Below are 23,507 nucleotides of genomic sequence, written 5' to 3' on the forward strand. Positions count from 1 at the left end.
GGAAGCATTGGAGTCAACATGGGCCAGCATCCCTGTGGAACGCTTTCGACACCTTGTAGAGTCCATGCCCCGACGAATTGAGGCTGTTCTGAGGGCAAAAATGGGTGGGGCAACTCAATATTTGGAAGGTGTTATTCATGTTTTGTACACTCAGTGTATACTGTATAACCACTCCTGAGATGTATTTATAGGACTAAACAAAGGAAACCATGATTGGAACAACTGTGATTGGAAATGTTTCGTCTGAACACTTTTTTCTCAAACGTCATCATCAACTGTTGAATATGATTTTCTGAAAAGATTATTTGAAATACCACAAATATCAGCAAAGTAAGAAAGGGGAACTTGGTCAAACTGAAGTAGACATTATAGACAAAATAGAGGAAGCTAGTTGAATGGCTATTTTTTCACTCCTGTAAAAAGGGATCCCATACTTCCCCCAAGTCTTTGAACAAACTAAGGCCATTTGGTGTGCCGCTTTCAAAAGACCCCTACATGCCACATGTGCCCTACCACACTCAGAGAATTCAACACTACTGAACTAGCAGAGCTTCTTAACAGCTGAGCCTAGTCATGATCAATCAGCCTGACAGATGGGAAGAAAATAAGAGCTGAATTGTTCCTGTCCTCTCCAAGTCCAAACATGAAACTCAGATTGTTTTCATCCATTTAGTGTTTGTCACATTCCAGCTTCTATCCTCATTGCATGGTGATACAGTTGAAGTCGGAAGTTTACATACACCTTAGCCAAATACATTTAAACTCAGTTTTTCACAATTCCTGACATTTAATCCTAATAAAAATGCCCTGTCTTAGGTCAGTTAGGATCACCCCTTTATTTTAAGAATGTGAAATGTCAGAATAATAGTAGAGAGAATGATTTATTTCAGCTTTCATTTCTTTCATCACATTCCCAGTTGGTCAGAAGTTGACATACACTCAATTAGTATTTGGTAGCATTGCCTTTAAATTGTTTAACTTGGGTCAAACGTTTCGGGTAGCCTTCCACAAGCTTCCCACAATAAGATGGGTGAATTTTGGCCCATTCCTGCTGACAGAGCTGGTGTAACTGAGTCAGGTTTGTAGGCCTCCGTGCTCGCACACACTTTTTCAGTTCTGCCCACACATTTTCTATAGGCTTGAGGTCAGGGCTTTGTGATGGCCACTCCAATACCTTGACTTTGTTGTCCTTGAGCCATTTTACCACAACTTTGGAAGTATGCTTGGGGTCATTGTCCATTTGGAAGACCCATTTGCGACCAAGCTTTAACTTCCTGACTGATGTCTTGAGATGTTGCTTCAATATATCCACATAATTTTCCTTCCTCATGATGCCATCTATTTTGTGAAGTGCACCAGTCCCTCCTGCAGCAAAGCACCCCCACAGCATGATGCTGCCACCCCCGTGCTTCACGGTTGGGATGGTGTTCTTCGGCTTGCAATCAACCCCCTTTTTCTCTCCAAACATAACGATGGTCATTATGGCCAAACAGTTCTATTTTTGTTTCATCAGACCAGAAGACATTTCTCCAAATAGTACGATCTTTGTCCCCATGTGCAGTTGCAAACCGTAGTCTGGCTTTTTATGGCGGTTTTGGAGCAGTGGCTTCTTCCTTGCTGAGCGGCCTTTCAGGTTATGTCGATATAGGACTCGTTTTACTGTGGATATACAGTGGTGTGAAAAAGTGTTTGCCCCCTTCCTGATTTGTTATTTGTTTGCATGTTTGTCACACTTAAATGTTTCAGATCATCAAACAAATTTAAATATTAGTCAAAGATAACACAAGTAAACACAAAATGCAGTTTTGAAATGAAGGTTGTTATTATTAAGGGAAAACAAAATCCAAACCTACATGGCCCTGTGTGAAAAAGTGTTTGCCCCCCCTGTTATAACACAACTCAACTGTGGTTTATCACACCTGAGTTCAATTCCTCTAGCCACACCCAGGCCTGATTACTGCCACACCTGTTCTCAATCAAGGAATCACTTAAATAGGACCTGCCTGACAAAGTGAAGTAGACCAAAAGATCCTCAAAAGCTAGACATCATGCCGAGATCCAAAGAAATTCAGGAACAAATGAGAAAGAAAGTAATTGAGATCCATCAGTCTGGAAAAGGTTATAAAGCCATTTCTAAAGCTTTGGGACTCCAGCGAACCACAGTGAGAGCCATTATCCACAAATGGCGAAAAAATGGAACAGTGGTGAACCTTCCCAGGAGTGGCCGGCCGACCAAATTTACCACAAGAGCGCAGCGACGACTCATCCAAGAGGTCACAAAAGACCCCACAAAAACATCCAAAGAGCTGCAGGCCTCACTTGCCTCAGTTAAGGTCAGTGTTCATGACTCCACCATAAGAAAGAGACTGGGCAAAAATGGCCTGCATGGCAGAGTTCCAAGACGAAAACCACTGCTGAGCAAAAAGGACATTAAGGCTCGTCTAATTTTTGCCAGAAAACATCTTGATGATCCCCAAGACCTTTGGGAAAATACTCTGTGGACTGACGAGACAAAAGTTGAACCTTTTGGAAGTTGTGTGTCCCATTACATCTGGCGTAAAAGTAACACCGCATTTCAGAAAAAGAACATCATACCAACAGTAAAATATGGTGGTGGTAGTGTGATGGTCTGGGCCTGTTTTGCTGCTTCAGGACCTGGAAAACTTGCTGTGATAAATGGAACCATGAATTCTGCTGTCTACCCAAAAATCCTGAAGGAGAATGTCCGGCCATCTGTTCGTGACCTCAAGCTGAAGCGAACTTGGGTTCTGCAGCAGAACAATGATCCAAAACACACCAGCAAGTCCACCTCTGAATGGCTGAAGAAAAACAAAATGAAGACTTTGGAGTGGCCTAGTCAATGTCCTGACCTGAATCCTATTGAGATGCTGTGGCATGACCTTAAAAAGGCAGTTCATGCTCGAAAACCCTCCAATGTGGCTGAATTACAACAATTCTGCAAAGATGAGTGGGCCAAAATTCCTCCACCGCGCTGTAAAAGACTCATTGCAAGTTATTGCAAACGCTTGATTGCTAAGGGTGGCCCAACCAGTTATTAGGTTGTAGGGGGCAATCACTTTTTCACACAGGGCCATGTGGGTTTGGATTTTGTTTTCCCTTAATAATAACAACCTTCATTTCAAAACTGCATTTTGTGTTTACATGTGTTATCTTTGACTAATATTTAAATTTGTTTGATCTGAAACATTTAAGTGTGAAAAACATGCAAACAAATAAGAAATCAGGAAGGGGGCAAACATTTTTCACACCACTGTAGATACTTTTGTACCTGTTTCCTCCAGCATCTTCACAAGGTCCTTTGCTGTTGTTCTGGGATTGATTTGCACTTTTCGCACCAAAGTACGTTCATCTCTAGGAGACAGAACGCGTCTCCTTCCTGATGGCTGTGTGGTCCCATGGTGTTTATACTTGCGTACTATTGTTTGTACAGATGAACGTGGTACCTTCAGGCGTTTGGAAATTGCTCCCAAGGATGAACCAGACTTGTGGAGGTCTACAATTTTTTTTCTGAGGTCTTGGCTGATTTCTTTTGATTTCCTGTTGATGTCAAACAAAGAGGTACTGAGTTTGAAGGTAGTCCTTGAAATACATCCACAGGTACACCTCCAATTGACTCAAATGATGTCAATTAGCCTTTCAGAAGCTTCTAAAGCCATGATACCATTTTCTGGAATTTTCCAAGCTGTTTAAAGGCACAGTCAACTTAGTGTATGTAAACTTCTGACCCACTGGAATTGTGATACATTGAATTATAAGTGAAATAATTTGTCTGTAAACAATTGTTGGAAAAATTACTTGTGTCATGCACAAAGTCGATGTCCTAACCGACTTGCCAAAACTATAGTTTGTTAACAAGAAATTTGTGTAGTGGTTGAAAAACGAGTTTTAATAACGCCAACCTAAGTGTATGTAAACTTCTGACTTCAACTGTATGTCATTAAAAGCCCAGTGAAAACCACCATATGGCTAAGTGGGATGCAGAGCCCAGAAGAGTTCCACTCAGAGACACAGCTGCCCATTGTTTTGGGGAGACATGGAGACTTCTGGGAAAAGTTTAGTCTTTAGGGATGACCGCAGAGTGGTGGAGATCCCTGTGGCGTAAACCATTCTGAAGGACGGAATGTCAAGCAGTCAAGTAGGCTGTACCTCCACCAGGGTCCTCTGACAGAGCGTGGTGAACAATTAGTTTCCCTTCTACCTTACATAATCAGGGTCGGAGCTCAGAGGGTAGGAGACTCCTGCTGGCTCCGGTGAGGTGAGGTCCTCCACATCGCTGAGGATAGACCCAGGACCCAGGCAGAGAGCAGAGGGGCAACTGATGAGACACAAACACCTCTAGGAACAGCAGGGTCTCCTGTTTAGAACTAACTGGAATATAGAGGTTCTGCGTGTTATTACCCAAGAACAGACAACACTCTTTCACATCTCTTCTCTGAAACGATATTAAAGAGGACCTCAGTCATGTGTGATTTGGCTTCCCCCACCAGAAACCCCCATTGGTCTTTGATGAAGAGGGGCCTTGGGTTGTTTTAGGAAAATTAAATTAGTGTATATGGGGCCGGAGAGGAGTAGAGCGGAAGTGAGCAGCACACAGGGGCACTGAGACGGCACTAGTGGCCGCGGGCCAGGGGAAATAGAGCTGGCATGTCTGGAATCTGCCTCTGAAGGGGAGATGCTGGTTTGGACTGTGTGTGCTGCCACAGCGCTGAGCACATGATGGGGTCTTTGAATGGCTCTTACTGTTAGGGGTCTGTTACGGATACAGGTATCCTGTGTTCTTGTGTGTTTCTCTCCTTCTGCCCTAATCACAGGTGTCCTGTATGTTCCTGATTGGTGGTCGTGGAGGTGTCTGCTGATTGGACCAATCAGTGAACATTCCTGTGCATTGCACCACCTGTTACTCGTTTGTTAAATCACACATTCCATTATATAAAAACCAGTCTTGTGTTTGTGGAGAGAGAGAGACTTTTTGCCATATGTGAGTATGGACACGGTGGTGTCCTGTGTGTTGTGTACGCACTAAGTTGTTGGTTACCCTGTTGGTAACGTTATTAGAATATATTTCTTTACCTGAGTGTGGATACTGTTGTATCCTGTGTACTTATTTAATCGCTGATTACCCTGTTTAGTAGCTTTGTGTGTTTTTGGGAAAAGGGGAGTTTAAGCTAGTTGCCCTTGGGCGTACATTACCCGTAGGAAGAAATCTGTCTATAAACACCAGTTAGACCTGAGCGGACCACCCACTGTATTTTTGTATGGTAGCAGTAGCCTAGCGGTTCTTTAGGCAGGCTAGATCAGTTTAGGGGGTTTTGACACTATTGTTTCATTTCTTGGGTCCTGCTCAGCCCTTTTTCCCAAACCTTTACCGTGTGTTTAGCAATAAACCATTTAAGTTTGACGGTAGTTCATGGTTGTTGTGTCATTTTTGGTTCTCACTGTTCCATGTCACACTTATAATTTGCATAATTTATGTTACGGGTCTCATGTCCATCCACCCTAGACGTTTAGAGCCACGGGGTTCGTAACATAAAGTGGGGGTTCGTCCGGGATCTATCCCATGCTACTCATGTAAATTAGTAAGTGTCTGGTTCAGTGTTGAGCTTAGCAGCTGTAACTACCTGTTTTTTTTTGTGTGTGTTCAGTAGTCGACGGCTCGTGTTTCTAGTAGGATGGCTACTTTTGAGTTAGGGGCATTTTTGGAAAACCCTACGTGGGGGGTTTTTGAGAATTGCCGTAGAGTGGATCTACAGGCTTTGGCTGACCACTTTTCTTTGCCCATACCGAGGGGTTTAGTGAAAGCAGAAGTTAGGGAAGTAGTGTTAGAAATATTATTGAGCGAGCGAGTGCTTGTGTTACCGCCGCCTGAGTCTGCTTCTCATGTAGGGGATGTGGTTGCTGTTTCTGTAAGCCCATCAGTGTCTGAGGACGAGGCTAAGGCTCCAGCCACATTGCCCCGTTATGACCCACTCTCCCCACTGACTGACAGTGATGCCAGGATCGATGTCCGCTCGACGCGGCTCCAAATGGAGGCGGAAGAGCGGGCACAAATCAGGCAAGACAAGCTGGAGATGCGTAAGCTAGAGGCAGAACAGGAGACGCGTAAGCTAGAGGCAGAACAGGAGACGCGTAAGATGGAACTGGAGATGCGTAGGCTTGATCAAGAACTGGAGATGCGTAGAATGGAACTAGAGGCAGAAACAGCGAGGTTAGTCTCTGCTAATACTATGCCTGCTAGTGAGCCATCCTCACCAGTTGTGTCATCTGCTACGTTTGATATTAGTAGACAGATCACCTTGGTACCTGTGTTTAGGGAGTATCGTATCTGAAGATTATGCCTTTGTTAAATGTTTTTCATGACGAAATGGAATGTTGGTTGTTCAGGCCAAAGGGGGGATGTTTTATGATGTTATTTGAAATGTGCCGCTTGGAGGGTGACGCCCGAGGGGAGACTGGTGATTGGCCAGAAGAGGGAGTAGCCCCTCCCTTTGCATTGGTTATAAATAGGAGTTAAACGATGAGACGACAGAACGGCCATAACAATCTGGGAGGCGTTCTCCAGGCAACGCGTGTCTGTGAATTTATGCTGTAACCTCGTGGTATGAATAAAAACTTCTGACACGATGCAGCATAACGGACTTTTTGTTCATCAGCAATATTACCACCATTCATCATATACGACATAATGGCGCCCAACGTGGGGCATGGGTTTGCGTCTCCTCTTTGTTTCAGTCAACCGCCGGCCTAACTCTCTCTGAAGCATGGCCGAAAAAGGGTGAGTGTGTTCTTACCGCTTCGGAGTTTGGTAGATTGGATATGACTTGTGTACATTGAGGGGATGTTCCATATGACCTGGCCTCAGGTGGTGTTTGTTGCTGGTCGACTGAAGTCTGCTAAATTTATTTCATCGGAAACGACAGTTAATTGGAATTTAGAGCATTAAACTGTAGGATTTAGAGTGATAAGTTTATATTTCATTGGTAACGGATGGCAATGATGGGTAAATTCAGATATGCGCATTCTTTAGAGCATTGCAGTGGTTTAGATAAGACCTCGTAACGAACGGGGCGACCACCAGGGTGGGCCAAAATCCTGGACATGCATTATGAGTGTTCAGGTTCAGTCTGGGACTGGGGGTTGGTTGAAAATTTCTTGGGGATTGCTTACTCAACCTCTGTTCGACGGGATAGTTGCATTGGGGAGGGTCGCTCACTGAAATAGCCATACCCACGGCAGAATAAATTTAGGGCAAAGGAAACAGTAATCAATTAAAGGTGCAATGCGGGATGTTCATTTGTGTAGTAGGTCGCAGTTGGCTAGAGGCTGAAGCTAGGGCTGGATTGGTTTAGGCTACGTGGTGCCTCGTTGCTATGGTGGCTGAGGTGGATGCTAATGTTACATGCTAATTGTGTGTTGTGTCAGTGTACCTTGGGCTAAGCTAGATGCTAATTGTGTTGCGTGCTACATGCTAACGGATATCCTTAGGGGTCCACTGCGATGGATTCAAGCCTCTTAAACTTGTTTGTATGTAGGTGGAACTGAAAGTTCTGCGTAAATGTGAGTTATGTTGTGTTATTGTCTGGCTATAAGTGTAAAATAGAGAAACTGAGGTAGGATGCTGGCGTTCTATTTTGTAGTAAGCATGGGCTTGAATGGTTGTGCGCATGCGTTTAATTTTGCGACACTACACTACAGAAAGGGGGAGTTTATGACACGAGATTAGGACACGTTTTGGTTTACGGCACTGAATCTTCGACATGTGGTCGTGCTGAGGCGACGGAACAAAATGGTGGCCAGTACGGTCATATGATTGTTTCAGGGTTCTTTTCAGGGGTAATGACTACCGGAAAAGGTGAACACGATTCTTTTAAAATTATTAAAGTAACTGTTATGTGAACGTTAAACTATTTGTGGAGATGTAGTAAATTTATAAATTAAATATATGTTGACGAAGTATAATGCATTGAATTAAATTAAATATAGGATAACGGATTATAATAGATTGAATTAAATAATTAAATAACGGATTAAAATAAAAAATAAAAAAAGGGTTTTTGAGCGATCTATTTAATTCTGAGTTTAGTCTTAGAGTGAATAATGTAGAACGAACGAATATTGAATGGTTGGAAATACTCAGTGACTGCATTAACGACTAAAATGTTATGTTGTGTCTTTGTTCTTCTGTCATATGAGAGGAACGCTAAGTGAGAGGAGCGAGGAGATACAGGAAGTGATCACGTCACGTGGCAGAGGATCAAGTCAAAAAAAGGTTTTGGTACTGATTATGGTTACAAAATCTTTCCCTAACAGGATATGTGATGTTATGACGATTTTACAAGGGGCTTGGCAAATTCTATTTCAATAAAAGTTACATTTTGGAAGCTATGTGCATCACTGGGCTGGATTGCAGTTCGATTGGAAATCAGGTACTGACATTATTCTTTAAATTTATGATAATTAGGGGTTATAGAGCAAGGGGTTAAGGGCTTTGTTTAGGGGTATTTTAGTCTGAAGATGACTAACTTGCATTTACTTGCATTTGATGGGTTGTGGTAATATACTCAACACTAATTGATAAATTGGTGATATAGGAATAAAAAATTGGTTTTAAATTATTCATAATTTTTAATTGAGTTTTTAATGGGTTTTTATTTTTAATTAAAGGGTTTTTGAATAAGGCATTTAATTGAATGTTTTTAATATTCATATTTTATTTTATTTAATTTTTTTTTTTTTTTTTGGGAAAAAAAAAAAAAAAAATTTATTTTTAATTTTTTTGAAGGTTGTTAGGGTTATATTAATAATTTAAGGGGGGAAGCCTATATAACTTATACAGTCTAGAATAAGATAGTTCACAATAAAGGAATATAAAAGGGTGTTACAATGGGGAAAAAGATATCAGGACTATGAGAGTCATTTCACGGGTGGAAATAGGGGTAATCCTTTAATTAAAGTGTTGCTAGGTTATCCGGCAAGTGAAACAAAAGTTGCCCTTCATTCTCAAACAAAAATTGATAAAATATGTCAGCGATAAGATAGGTTTAAAAAGTAGAGCTTAGGGATGTTTATTCTCAGTTTACAATGATCATCTAGCAGGGTGATTATGGCATCAGAGATGAAGATGAATACGAGCAGAAACAACGATGAAGATGAATTCAGAAGACTGAAGAAAATGGGATGTCTGGGAACTTAAGGAGATGAGGAGGATGAAGATGAGTGATTGAGAGAGGTCATGGGTGGATATGACTCTGATCAGAAGTTGAAGGGGCAAGAGAGGAAAGAAGGATACTGGAGACTTGATCTCTGATGAAAGTTGAACGAAGGAGACAAGAGATTCGAGTTCTGATGAAGAAAGTGATGAAGATTTGGAGATTAAAGGTGTTGTATGTTCAAGAGGATTTTATCCTACAATGACTGGCAAAGAAGAAATAGGAGATATAGACCGAGGCGTATCAGGCCTGGAGGAAGAGACGACTTTGGGAGAGGTAAGGGAGCTAGAGGAACAGCTCGAGACGCTGAAGATATAGAAGAGACAAGGAGAAAACCTGCGGAGAACATTTTTAATCCCAAGAATTGAAGAAGAACACATTGAGGTCAAGAAGAGCCCACTAGTAAGAAGATGATGGAAGATGATATTTCGAGGACAGAACTTGGAACTAAGGTTGAAGAATACTGATATGTCAACGATGAGAAGAACCGGACGAAGAAAACTCAAGCAAATACAACTTATAACTGGTGGTGGAGAAGAAGAAAATAAGTGTTGGTTATGAAGAATCAGAGTGAATCAAATCAACAATCACTGTTACAGCTTTAACTGAACAATATCAAAGGCAATTGTACCAACCAAGGGGGGACCAGATGTTCCATATCGACGGTCAGTTTCTGGACCGACACAGAATTGGAGAAGAAGAAACAGAGGAAGATCAACGAGCAAGTGAAGATCACCTGTGCTTCAGGTGAACACTAAATATTCTAGAGTGCCGAGAATATCCGGAAGGGGTGCATTGCTGAGAGCATCAATTAGAGAAGAAGAGGAAATAGTTAACAGTTGAAACAACCAACAATTAGAAGTGATAGTGAATAGGGGAAAACTTATCTGTGTTCAGCCTAAAGAGGTTAAACATCTCATTAATTGATAACTAATTAGGATAGGGATTTGAGGTAGTACTTACTCTTAAAGTACTAATATTAGAAGATACTGTTATTGTAGTGTTGGGAAGAGAATTGAAGCGTACAATAAAGATGTACACTAGACGACTGACTGTCTGGTAGCATATTTTAAGAAGTAGGGTTTTTGGGGAGTCATTTGCTTAAAAGATAAATATCATAGGAAGGATGATAATGTATTAGATTGCCTGTTAGACAATCTGTCTGGGAAAAAACTTAATAGGGGTGACTGTTATTTTGGGTTACATTCTTACACTAAGAGATTTGAGGTTAGGCTAAAAGGTGTTTAGTCGGTTTTGCCAAGTCTGTGTGTAATGAGTCAGAAGCAGGTGGGGAACTTTCCCAATCACATATTCTAAAAATTTGGTGGTAAGAGATTTTGTCAATAAGTCAGGGGAAAAGGTTTTAAATGTTATGAGAGAAAAGATTAGATTAAAATAGGTTAGGAGAACTAGGGGTGAAGGAACTCTGAGACAGTAAGCTAAGTTTTAAAGTTAGTAGTGAGAGAGAACAGTAATGAATGACACTGTCCAGTAGGGAGATCAAGGTCATTATAGGTGTATTTTGTTATAATCAGGAGGTTTAAAGTTTAGAGGTAGAACTGAAAGGGGGAAAAAGTGACACTAGGGGTGATAGATGGAAGTACAAGGAAAGAGTTCAGAGCTTAGGGGAAAACTAGGAGTAAATAAGGACATTAACACTTCAGTCTATTAGAACAACAGGGAGAAGTAATTTAACTCTTTCAACATTGATAGTTATTAAAGTCATAAATATAGCGCATTTGATTAAGGGTCCAGCATCAATTATAGGGGGAAAATACTGTTATGAGGGGTAGGAGAATAATAATTATAATATGCCATTTAGGATGATGACGTTTCTTTCACAGAGAGCGAGAGAGAGAGATAATTAGGGAGGATAAGTATGGTTAGCAGGATCAGAAGTAGGAGCTGTTGCACCTACTCAAATAAGGGATTATTTTGCGTAATGTTACAGAGAAAGGTCAGGGAGAATATGTCTGTACTTATCTAGTGCAAGCATTAGAATTTGTTTCGGTTAGGAATTATTGGTTAAAGGGCTATGTAATTCATAAAGTAACGCTTATAATGGATAATTTGAAGTCTGTGGAAGTTTTCACAGTCATTGAGGGAGTTCAGGAGGAGTAGAACTGAATGGACAGTAGTCACTCCAACAGTAGATAATACACAGAGGATAATGGGAAATTTTGCACTAGAAGTAATTAGGGTTAATACAGCAGCTAAATCAACTACTTTAATGGTAACTTTGGAAGGGATTAATGATACGATGGTAATAGCAAATGTAGGAAGGATGACAACAACTTTTCTGAAATTGAAGGAGGCAGCAAGAGAGACTCAGGGGTTTAGGTTATTACGAATAGGGTTAAAAAAGGAGAGCCGATATTAATAGAAACAATATAGATTAATCTGAAATGGAGAATAGAGATTCGTCATGGAAGCTACAGTATGGGGTCTTTTGATTTTGATGACAGAGGGGGGGGGCATCTGATCAGTGCTGCTCGTTCCTCTGTTGTGAAAATTAGAGATAGATTAACTCATTCTGTGGGAATCAGTGAGGAATCTTGAGGGTCCATGTCTGTTGAGAATTCCATCCAGGACCTGTTAGACGGTTGCGCAGCCTCTGTCAGGTGTGGATCAGTTTTGAGCTTTGTCATAACTGTGGAATTGGCAACAGTCATTGACAGATAAAATAATGTTGTTGTCAAAACAGTAGGGTTTAAGTGTTCTTGGGTAAATGAATTATCCTATTGGGAATTGTTAGATGTAAAGTCAGGTAACAGTGGAAACCTGAAGTATTCAGGTGAAATATTGAGGGCTAAAAGTTGTGTTTATTCTAATAAAACATATGAGGAAAGGGGTATGTTTATGGAAAGATCAGATTGGGATGTTAGATGATAACTTTGGATAAGCATGACCTTAAGGGTAGTAATGACAAATAATAGGTTACTTTTTATATATCAGGTAGTAAGAAGAGCAGGACTTTGATGGTTAAAAGATTAGCTTTTGACTGACAATGTGACTATGGGAATTTTAGAGGATAAGGGGAAATTATGATAGAGTATATTCTTACCCTATGGGGATAGGATGTTGTTACAGGTCAACGTTGAAGCTTCCATATGAGGTTTTACCATTATAAGAGGGATAGCATTGGACACAGCTAAATCTAGGGTTAAAAGGGTGACATTACATTTACATTTCAGTCATTTAGCAGACACATGGCGACATGTCATAGTCTTCAAGCTTATCATTGAAGAATAAGTTTAAGGGAGAAGGGGGGACTTCATTCATGGTATGGTGTAACATTTGGGAAGATAATATTGATAAATATTAGTGTATTACTGTGAGTCCAGATAGTTCAGATAATATCACTGGGGTTATGGATGCATTGTAAGGGATGCATTTGAAAGGATTTGGTTGCAATATCAATTAGGCCAGTAGGGGCAGTGATGGGTCAGATTATAGTTTAAGCTTTGATAACACTGTGTGATGTTTGTACTGACTTTTGAGAAAGTTATGAGATTGAGATAGGTTGGAGAAGTGGTGCCTGGAGACAACACTCAGATGCCGGTGTGGACTGTTCCTGATCTGGATAAAGATGGACAAGTGGAACTGAGGGATAAATATCATTTTGGATTATTTGATGATTTTTCAAATTGTTTTTTCAATATTAGTATAATTTTTAGTATGATTTATGAATCAAAGGGGGGAATGGATAATGTGATTCATGCATCATTTATGTATCATTTTTTAAATTCTTAGGTGAAATGGAGGTTTAATTTGAAAGTGGTTGTTTTGCAAAGGATACTGTTTGGTCGGTTATTTTCTTGTCATTCCAGAAGCATGTGGGAGAACATGTGGGAGAACATGTGGAGATTGGAATACTCAAACAAAGACAATATGAAGGGACAATATGACTGGAGGAGAGGAAACAAGGATGGTGTGGCTGATTCCATCATCAACAAGTCCATTGGAAGAGGACACTACAGGAAGAGGAAGTGTAGTGGACTACATTCCAGTGTCTGCAATGAAATATAGACATGTGTAATACATAATTGTGTCATATTCTTAGGTATTGATTTTAGTATAATTATGTTTGATGTTATTGAATGCAGATGAGGATTGTAGATGCTTTTGTTTATTTCGATGGGGTTAGGGACAGAATGTTTAAGCAGGGAGAGATTCCCTTTCAGGTCCTATGGGTTGACCAGCCTGAGAGTGGATATTTATGGATAGGATTTTGTTTACATGGGTATTTAATTACATCATAGTTTCAAATGCATTTACATGAGTTATGAGGTTATCTGGAGTACCGACGGTGGTTGCCTGGGGCAGAGGGACGGTGAGAGAATTTTACTGTCTTGATTGATATGGATGGATGGCTGCTGGACAGTTTTTCGCTCTCACACTCCATAGAGATTTCTTCATGGGTCATAGTAATGTGTTCATACTTCATAAACAGTTGTTCATATGTCATAGTAATGTATTTATACTCCATAGAGATTTCTTCATGGGTCATAGTAATGTATTCACACTTCATAAACAGGTATTTCATAGAAAGGTATTTACACTCTAGAGGAGAATGTTTTTGGGTTTAAGGTTAAGAATATTCAATGAGATAAATGGTTAATAGTCATAATCTTATTCTGTTTGTTTTCGAGACGTTTATTTCGTCTCGAAAGGGGGGAATATCGTATCTGAAGATTATGCCTTTGTTAAATGTTTTTCATGACGAAATGGAATGTTGGTTGTTCAGGCCAAAGGGGGGATGTTTTATGATGTTATTTGAAATGTGCCGCTTGGAGGGTGACGCCCGAGGGGAGACTGGTGATTGGCCAGAAGAGGGAGTAGCCCCTCCCTTTGCATTGGTTATAAATAGGAGTTAAACGATGAGACGACAGAACGGCCATAACAATCTGGGAGGCGTTCTCCAGGCAACGCGTGTCTGTGAATTTATGCTGTAACCTCGTGGTATGAATAAAAACTTCTGACACGATGCAGCATAACGGACTTTTTGTTCATCAGCAATATTACCACCATTCATCATATACGACAGGAGTCAGAGGTTGATTCCTATTTCAGTGTGTTTGAACGTATAGCGGTAGCATTGAAATGGCCCGAAGAGGTATGGTGCCTATTACTTCAGTGTAAACTAACAGGTAAAGCCCAAGAGGTTCTGGCAGCGCTACCTCTTGAAGACAGTTTGAATTATGAAGTGGTCAAAGCTACTGTTCTTCGTGCCTATGAGCTTGTTCCTGAGGCATATCGACAGAGATTTAGGTCTCATAAAAAGTCTCCTACTCAGACTTATGTGGAGTTTGCTAGAGACAAAGGAAATCTGTTTGACAAATGGCACAGTGCAAGTAAGGTAACTGATTTTAACTCTCTACGGGAGTTAATCTTGTTAGAAGAGTTTAAAAATTGCTTACCGGAACGCATTGTAGTTTATCTGAACGAACAGAAAGTATCCTCACTGTCGGAAGCGTCTGTATTGGCAGACGAGTTTGTGTTGACACATAAGAGCGTGTTTTCGGCTCGTACGGAGAGCAGGGCTGCGGAGTTGCTAACTTCTAGTCCTAGTCGACCAGCAGTACATCCAGCACGCCCAAAAGATGTGCGTCACTGTTTCTATTGTCATAAGGTGGGACATTTGGTTAGTGATTGCTTTTTGCTTAAACGCAAGCCGGGGATGACTCAGCACGCCAGGCCGCCAACGGGTGTTGGGCTGATTCGTACGGTTGTAAGGCCGGAATCAAGACAGAAGCCTCATAGTGAATGTGGTTTGAAAGTCCCTGTCCCAGATCACAGTTATGAACCGTTCATTTTTGAGGGGTTTGTTTCTATATCGGATGACGAAGCGTCTCAGCGTCCAGTTAGAATCCTCAGAGATACTGGTGCGGCGCAGTCGTTCATACTAGCTGATGTGTTGCCCTTGTCTAATAATACATATTGTGGTTCCAGTGTATTAGTACAAGGAATTGAAATGGGTTTCGTCCCAGTGCCATTGCACTTTGTGAACGTACACTCTGAGTTAGTCAGTGGATTGTTCAGAGTTGGCGTACGTCCTATGTTGCCAGTAAAAGGGGTGACATTTATAATGGGCAACGATATTGCCGGAGGAAAGGTAATACCCATATTGGAGGTATTGGATAAAAGTGACCAGTCTCTCTCTGAGGAGCTGGCACAGGGTTATCCAGATGTGTTCCCCGCTTGTGCTGTCACACGTGCTCAAGCACGACAAGTGGGTGAAGTGATAGATTTGTCAGAGACGATTCTATTCAGAGAGTGTGACCCAGAGGATAGTTCGGGTGCTACCTCTGGTAAGCTGGTGCAGTCTGACCAACAGCCCAGAGAAAGGAAGAAGGATGTGGAACTTGTTGCTGAAGCAATACAGTTACCAGTTACTCGTGAGCAGCTGATCGCTAACCAACAGGTTGACATTAGCCTGGCTAAATGTTTTTCTGGTGTTGTCTCAGAGGAGGAGCTAAAGAAGAAAAACATGGCATACTTCATTGATGGTAATCTCCTCATGCGTAAATGGACATCCCATGTTGACGCTGGCGGAGATTGGAATGCTGTTTACCAAATAGTGATTCCTACAGCCTTTCGACAAAATGTTTTATCCCTCGCTCATGATCACCAGTGGTCCGGACATCTGGGAGTCACCAAGACTTATGATCGAGTTTTGCGACATTTCTTTTGGCCTGGCTTAAAACAAGATGTGGCTCAGTTCTGTCGGACTTGCCACACCTGTCAAGTAGTTGGGAAACCGAACCAGGTTATTTTCCCCGCGCCTCTTTGTCCCATACCGGCCATAGGTGAACCATTCGAGCATGTGATGGTTGATTGTGTTGGACCATTACCAAAAACAAAATCTGGTAACCAGTTTATGTTGACAATTATGTGTGTGGCCGCCAGGTACCCAGAGGCCATTCCTCTGCGAAGAGGGGTTGGATAATGTGTTGGCAGATGCTTTGTCTCGTGTTTGATGATCTAGGTTTTTTTTGTTATCCCGATAGGATGATTTGTGAATTTGGGGGTTGTGATAGTACGTGTGTCGCAAACCATGGTGGTTTGCTCTTTTAAGGGTGGGAGTGTTACGGATACAGGTATCCTGTGTTCTTGTGTGTTTCTCTCCTTCTGCCCTAATCACAGGTGTCCTGTATGTTCCTGATTGGTGGTCGTGGAGGTGTCTGCTGATTGGACCAATCAGTGAACATTCCTGTGCATTGCACCACCTGTTACTCGTTTGTTAAATCACACATTCCATTATATAAAAACCAGTCTTGTGTTTGTGGAGAGAGAGAGACTTTTTGCCATATGTGAGTATGGACACGGTGGTGTCCTGTGTGTTGTGTACGCACTAAGTTGTTGGTTACCCTGTTGGTAACGTTATTAGAATATATTTCTTTACCTGAGTGTGGATACTGTTGTATCCTGTGTACTTATTTAATCGCTGATTACCCTGTTTAGTAGCTTTGTGTGTTTTTGGGAAAAGGGGAGTTTAAGCTAGTTGCCCTTGGGCGTACATTACCCGTAGGAAGAAATCTGTCTATAAACACCAGTTAGACCTGAGCGGACCACCCACTGTATTTTTGTATGGTAGCAGTAGCCTAGCGGTTCTTTAGGCAGGCTAGATCAGTTTAGGGGGTTTTGACACTATTGTTTCATTTCTTGGGTCCTGCTCAGCCCTTTTTCCCAAACCTTTACCGTGTGTTTAGCAATAAACCATTTAAGTTTGACGGTAGTTCATGGTTGTTGTGTCATTTTTGGTTCTCACTGTTCCATGTCACACTTATAATTTGCATAATTTATGTTACGGGTCTCATGTCCATCCACCCTAGACGTTTAGAGCCACGGGGTTCGTAACAGGGTCTTTCTACCAATGTGAGGGGAGAGGGAATGTCATGTACTTTATGACTGCACTCGTCTTTGCATTTGGTAGCAATTTACTTTACACGGCCGCGGTGTGGTTCACAGAGAAAATTATGGAAATATGTGGCATGTGGAATGTCAAGATAAGTGAGAATGAAATAGTCTTACTGGTCAAAAGTCTAAATAATCCAACAATTTCTCATGCCCAAAGTCAATATGCCACATGGTGGGATAACGATCCGTTTTTTGCTATTACCCTGTCCTCTTTACTTAAATATAATCCTCTAATTTTTAAGTACATCTACGTCCTCCCTATCAACAGTAATTTGATTCAACAGTAAAACAGACAGATCAGACGTACTTCAGTGACGCCTTGCTTCCATCCGAGCTGCTGTCTCCCTGAGCTGTTCTCATGTCCGTGGTCTCGCTGGGGGTCTCAGGGGTTTTGGAGACGGAGCTCTCCTGCTTTGGGAGAGAAGTGCGGCGCCCCTGGCTTCCTGCCCCATGGTGCTCTGAGAGAGGGGTGCGGCGTCCCTGGCTCCCTGTACTGACCAGGCTTCCTGCCCCATGGTGCCTTTCTCCGCTCTCCCCAGCCCGCTTGGCCTCAGAACAGTGCTTCATAGCCTGTAGCTGAGACAGGGGCACTATGTCACCCCCCTGGGGTCGGTGCCAGACAGTCCGCCGTCCCATGGAATTGTAGTAGTAAAAGCGGCCGCTCTGGGGGTCAAAGAGCTCCCACCACTGGTTACCGTCGGCCTGACGAACAGGGATGCCCATGGGAGGGTCCCAGCCGCATTCGCCGGTGGCCAGGTTCAGGTACATGCGCTCCTGAGAGCGTGGTTCCAGGATCTCCACCCAATCAGGACTGAAAACAGACACAGGAAATATTGCTGTTAGGACTGAGAACAACGAGGAAGAGGCAAACAGCTTTGAAGCCATTAATAACACAAACAATTGGTTCGGTCTGGAAATCCTACTGAAATGACCATCCCTGTTACATGTTGCTCATCCAACAAACAACCTGTACACAACTTAAACAGTCAAACACGGACTGCAAACACCCTCACATGACCCATATGGAGAGTATGAATGTTTGCGACCACAACACGTGTCCATCTGTGTGTGAGACAGTGCTATAGAACGCTGATTCAGCAGTGATGTCATCCCTCTGGTGGGCAGAGGAGCAGCAGGAGTAGCACTGTGTGTCTGTAATCTGACTAAGGGACAGGTGGACACACTCAGTACGGCACTAGGACCACAGCCGGCAGCCAGCAGGCCTGGAGAGCACTATCCTCTCCAGCAGCATCACACAGGGCATAGCGTGAGGAACACTAGCAGCTAACTCATCAGAACACAGAGGGCCGGGGTGGGGAGGGGGAGAGACTGGCCCACATACACACAGACAGGGTACAGAGGAATGTGTCATTGAGAAGGGGGTAACCTGTCAGATTGAATCAAAATGGGTTCCTGACTTAACTGAAAAGTGATACAGCTCATTCTGATGTTTGATGATGAGTGTGATGATGTTATGATCTAGTTTCCTGATGCAGAGCAGCTTTAAGTGTGCCAATGAATCCATGAGGGACCACAGCCAGCCGGAGCCTGTGTCCTTCTACTGGGCTGAGAACCAGGCTGGGGGCTGGTGAGGCGTGGAGGCAGAAGGAGGGGTTGGTGAGGAGTGGAGGCAGAAGGAGGGGTTGGTGAGGAGTGGAGGCAGAAGGAGGGGTTGGTGAGGAGGGGAGGCAGAAGGAGGGGTTGGTGAGGAGGGGAGGCAGAAGGAGGGGTTGGTGAGGAGGAGGGGCAGAAGGAGGGGTTGGTGAGGAGGGGAGGCAGAAGGTAGAGATAGGAATTGCACTCCCAGTTCATGGACACAGGGTCTCTTTCCCTTTCCCTCCAGTTTGGGACACATGTCCAGGGTACCTGTGGTAGAGAGGGGGCGCAGGGTGTCCAGCACAGCCCACAGTGCCTGTCACATGCCCACATTTGTTCCTTGTGATCCTGCCAAGTAAGTCCCCTGCACCCCCAGCCTCAAAATAGCCTCAGAAGAGCAGAGTGCCAGCCAAGTTGACAGTACTACCTTTGCATTCGGCATAAAGCACCTTGGAAACAATCTATGTATTGCCCTGTTCTTCAGCCACATTCAGGTGAACATACAGGGGGACAGAGGCCCTCTAAACCACCCCTGCCTGTGTGCTGTCACTGTCAGTGTGTGCGTCTCTACTGTCCATCTGGCTCCCACTGTGAACAAGAACACATAATTCAGTGTCACAGAATATGACTATAATATGACCAACCTCTTCAAGAAAGAGAGACAAATACATCTGTATCTTATCTGTAACTTAGCCCTGTTCTTCTGAGTATCTGCAGTGAAAGTATTTAAGTGTCCACATACATCACTATGTGAGTGCGAGAGTAAGTGTGTGAGTCGGAGAGAGAGAGCGAGGGAGAAAGAGAGAGAGAAAGAGAGAGTGAGAGAGTGTTTGGGTCATGAGGGATGGGCATGATGAGGGGGTAACGTTTACAAGTCTAGCTGATCCCAAAAGAGTCCTGCAGTGAGGCACCATGGGTAGGCTTGTTTCAGTCGAGGAGGGGACAATATTTACACTGATGGATCACCAGCTTAAGGGGTGGTAATGAAGGTATAGTCAAACTGGAGGCCTAAGCAGTAGGGCTGTGATACCAGTATCGCAATATATTTTTCATGAAAAAAATGAAAACACAAAGCAGACCAAACTCTTTGGTCCTTTAAAAACCTGCTGTATGTAAAATATTGTGTGCTATAGCTTGGAAAATAAATAAATGTGACTCTGGATGACAACATAATGATGCTTGTTTCCAACATTAGGGCTGTTTCCTAAATAAGTTCAGTCCGCTTTGTGTTTTGTTTCCTCGCCACGATGCTGACGAGTATCACGATACTGGTATCATCACGGGCCTTCCAAGCAGTCAATAGTCCTATTCCACACACCCCACCCTTCAGCTCCCAGTCCCCCATAGAGGCTTTCCCTTACAGCAGCAAGAAGAGCATTTCACTCTGGATTCCATCCTGTCAAAGTCAAGTGTTTGCCATTACATTATTGTAATGAGAGAGAAAAAACAGAGAGAGAAAACACAGCAGCGGAGAGACGTGAACAAGACGCTGCAACGCGAACGTGCTGACAGGAAACCAGGGGTTAAAGGTCATGTGTGAAGGCCACAGCTGTGTAGGAGCAGCCAGGGCCAAATAAAGAAATCATAGGCCCCGGGACACATGCTGGCCAAATTGCAGCCTTCCCGACCATAGGCAACCGGTAACTGCCAAAATAAAGGAAACAATGAAGGATACAAATAATATGTTATGGTGTGGGTTTCCTTTATTTTGGCAGTTACCTAATTGTGCTCGTGATAAAAATGTAATCCATGAGGCCTCCCGAGTGGCGCAGCGGTCTAAGGCACTGCATCGCAGTGCTTGAGGCATCACTACAGATCTGGGTTCGATCCCAGGCTGTGTCACAGCTGTCCGTGACCGAGAGACCCATGAGGCGGCGTACAATTGGCCCAGTGTCGTTCAGATTAAGGGAGGGTTTGACTGGCTGGGATTTCCTTGTCCCATAGCGCTCTAGCGACTCCTTGTGGTGGGCCGGGCGCCTGCAAGCTGACTTCGGTCAACAGCTGGACGCTGTTTCACATTGGCACATTGGTGCGGCTGGCTTCTGGGTTAAGCGAGCAGTGTTGTCAAGAAGCAGTGCGGTTTCGGAGGACGCATGGCTCTTGACCTTTATTTATTATGCAGTTTATATTTTATTTTATTTTCTATTAATCAGTTACCCAATCAAGGCAGGGACCCCCAGTTACCCCTACCTCCTCTCCTTCCCAATCTGACGATTAGCAGAGCGGCAGCAGGCTGCCTCATTGAGAGCGGGCTCCTGAATACTCCTGTGGTTGGCAGTTGCAGTATGATAAGAAAATGTATATATATTACATTTACAGTGGGGAAAAAAAGTATTTAGTCAGCCACCAATTGTGCAAGTTCTCCCACTTAAAAAGATGAGAGAGGCCTGTAATTTTCATCATAGGTACACGTCAACTATGACAGACAAAATGAGAAAAAATAATCCAGAAAATCACATTGTAGGATTTTTTATGAATTTATTTGCAAATTATGGTGGAAAATAAGTATTTGGTCAATAACAAAAGTTTCTCAATACTTTGTTATATACCCTTTGTTGGCAATGACACAGGTCAAACGTTTTCTGTAAGTCTTCACAAAGTTTTCACACACTGTTGCTGGCCCAATTTTGGCCCATTCCTCCATGCAGATCTCCTCTAGAGCAGTTATGTTTTGGGGCTGTCGCTGGGCAACACGGACTTTCAACTCCCTCCAAAGATTTTCTATGGGGTTGAGATCTGGAGACTGGCTAGGCCACTCCAGGACCTTGAAATGCTTCTTACGAAGCCACTCCTTCGTTGCCCGGGCGGTGTGTTTGGGATCATTGTCATGCTGAAAGACCCAGCCACGTTTCATCTTCAATGCCCTTGCTGATGGAAGGAGGTTTTCACTTAAAAATTCACGATACATGGCCCCATTCATTCTTTCCTTTACACGGATCAGTCGTCCTGGTCCCTTTGCAGAAAAACAGCCCCAAAGCATGATGTTTCCACCCCCATGCTTCACAGTAGGTATGGTGTTCTTTGGATGCAACTCAGCATTCTTTGTCCTCCAAACACGACGAGTTGAGTTTTTACCAAAAAGTTCTATTTTGGTTTCATCTGACCATATGACATTCTCCCAATCCTCTTCTGGATCATCTAAATGCACTCTAGCACACTTCAGACGGGCCTGGACATGTACTGGCTTAAGCAGGGGGACACGTCTGGCGCAGCAGGATTTGAGTCCCTGGCGGCGTAGTGTGTTACTGATGGTAGGCTTTGTTACTTTGGTCCCAGCTCTCTGCAGGTCATTCACTAGGTCCCCCCGTGTGGTTCTGGGATTTTTGCTCACCGTTCTTGTGATCATTTTGACCCCACGGGGTGAGATCTTGCGTGGAGCCTCAGATCGAGGGAGATTATCAGTGGTCTTGTATGTCTTCCATTTCCTAATAATTGCTCCCACAGTTGATTTCTTCAAACCAAGCTGCTTACCTATTGCAGATTCAGTCTTCCCAGCCTGTTGCAGGTCTACAATTTTGTTTCTGGTGTCCTTTGACAGCTCTTTGGTCTTGGCCATAGTGGAGTTTGGAGTGTGACTGTTTGAGGTTGTGGACAGGTGTCTTTTATACTGATAACAAGTTCAAACAGGTGCCATTAATACAGGTAACGAATGGAGGACAGAGGAGCCTCTTAAAGAAGAAGTTACAGGTCTGTGAGAGCCAGAAATCTTGCTTGTTTGTAGGTGACCAAATACTTATTTTCCACCATAATGTGCAAATAAATTCATAAAAAATCCTACAATGTGATTTTCTGGATTTTGTTTTCTAAATTTGTCTGTCATAGTTGACGTGTACCTATGATGAAAATTACAGGCCTCTCTCATCTTTTTAAGTGGGAGAACTTGCACAATTGGTGGCTGACTAAATACTTTTTTTCCCCACTGTATACTGTATATATTTCCTTTATTTTTTTTGCTGCTTATTGGTCCCCCCACGGGCCTGGGCCAAGGGGATTCAGCCCCAGTAAGCTCCTGCATTAATCTGGCCCTGGGAGCAGCATGGGGTATAGTGGTTGCATAAGGGCCTTTCCTCCTGGGTAAATAAACAGTAGTTAGGACACAAAGTGGAACCAGTGTCTTGCTGAACCAGTGTCTCGCAGTCTGCATAACCACAGTAAAGTTAAACACTACTCTAAATGTTTTATAACGATCTAAAATTAACTCATTAAACGTACTCGTGTGACACCTGATTTTCTTCAGGATAACGTATTCTAAATTGAAGCAGTCATGATGTATTGGGAGAGTGCTATGGTTATACTCCTGAGAGAGGCACTTAAGCCGACACAACGGACAATACTGTATGTGAAGCCTAGACACAATACATCTACTATGCCAGAGGTAAGACAGTGCTTAAGAGAAAATGGTAAAATATGTCCTCATAATGCTGGTGTTTTGCGCTTACTATTCTCTAGATCTGATAACACATTCCCTCTTCTCCATGGAAGGCACACTGGCCCTTTGTCCCCCATCTGGGTCAAGGAGACGTCTGCACATGGTTATTCTAGGATGACTCAAAATAAGTAAAATAGAAAAACACCTCTCCAAACAGAGAACACGCGACAGAGCAGAGCGCTACACCGAAACCAAAAGACCAACGTGCGCATGCACACACACACACACACACACACACACACACACACACACACACACACACACACACACACACACACACACACACACGCCGACTATCGCCTCTATCCTGTTTCTCCTAGCCCTTGTGTGTCAGT

At 43.0% G+C, this 23,507-nt stretch overlaps 1 protein-coding gene across 1 annotated transcript in view; it reads right to left on the reverse strand.

Moving 5' to 3' along the window:
* The window catches only part of LOC311138255 (rho GTPase-activating protein 39-like), a 67,753-nt gene that overhangs the window by 24,147 nt on the left and 20,099 nt on the right, over window positions 1–23,507 (reverse strand). Inside the window, exon 2 of the mRNA XM_084172933.1 lies at window positions 17,455–17,958. Coding sequence (XP_084029059.1) covers window positions 17,455–17,958 — 504 coding nt within the window. The remainder of the gene's footprint in view (window positions 1–17,454; window positions 17,959–23,507) is intronic.

This window comes from Coregonus lavaretus, assembly GCF_964263955.1.
Source record: "Coregonus lavaretus genome assembly, chromosome: 12".
NCBI lineage: Eukaryota > Metazoa > Chordata > Actinopteri > Salmoniformes > Salmonidae > Coregonus > Coregonus lavaretus.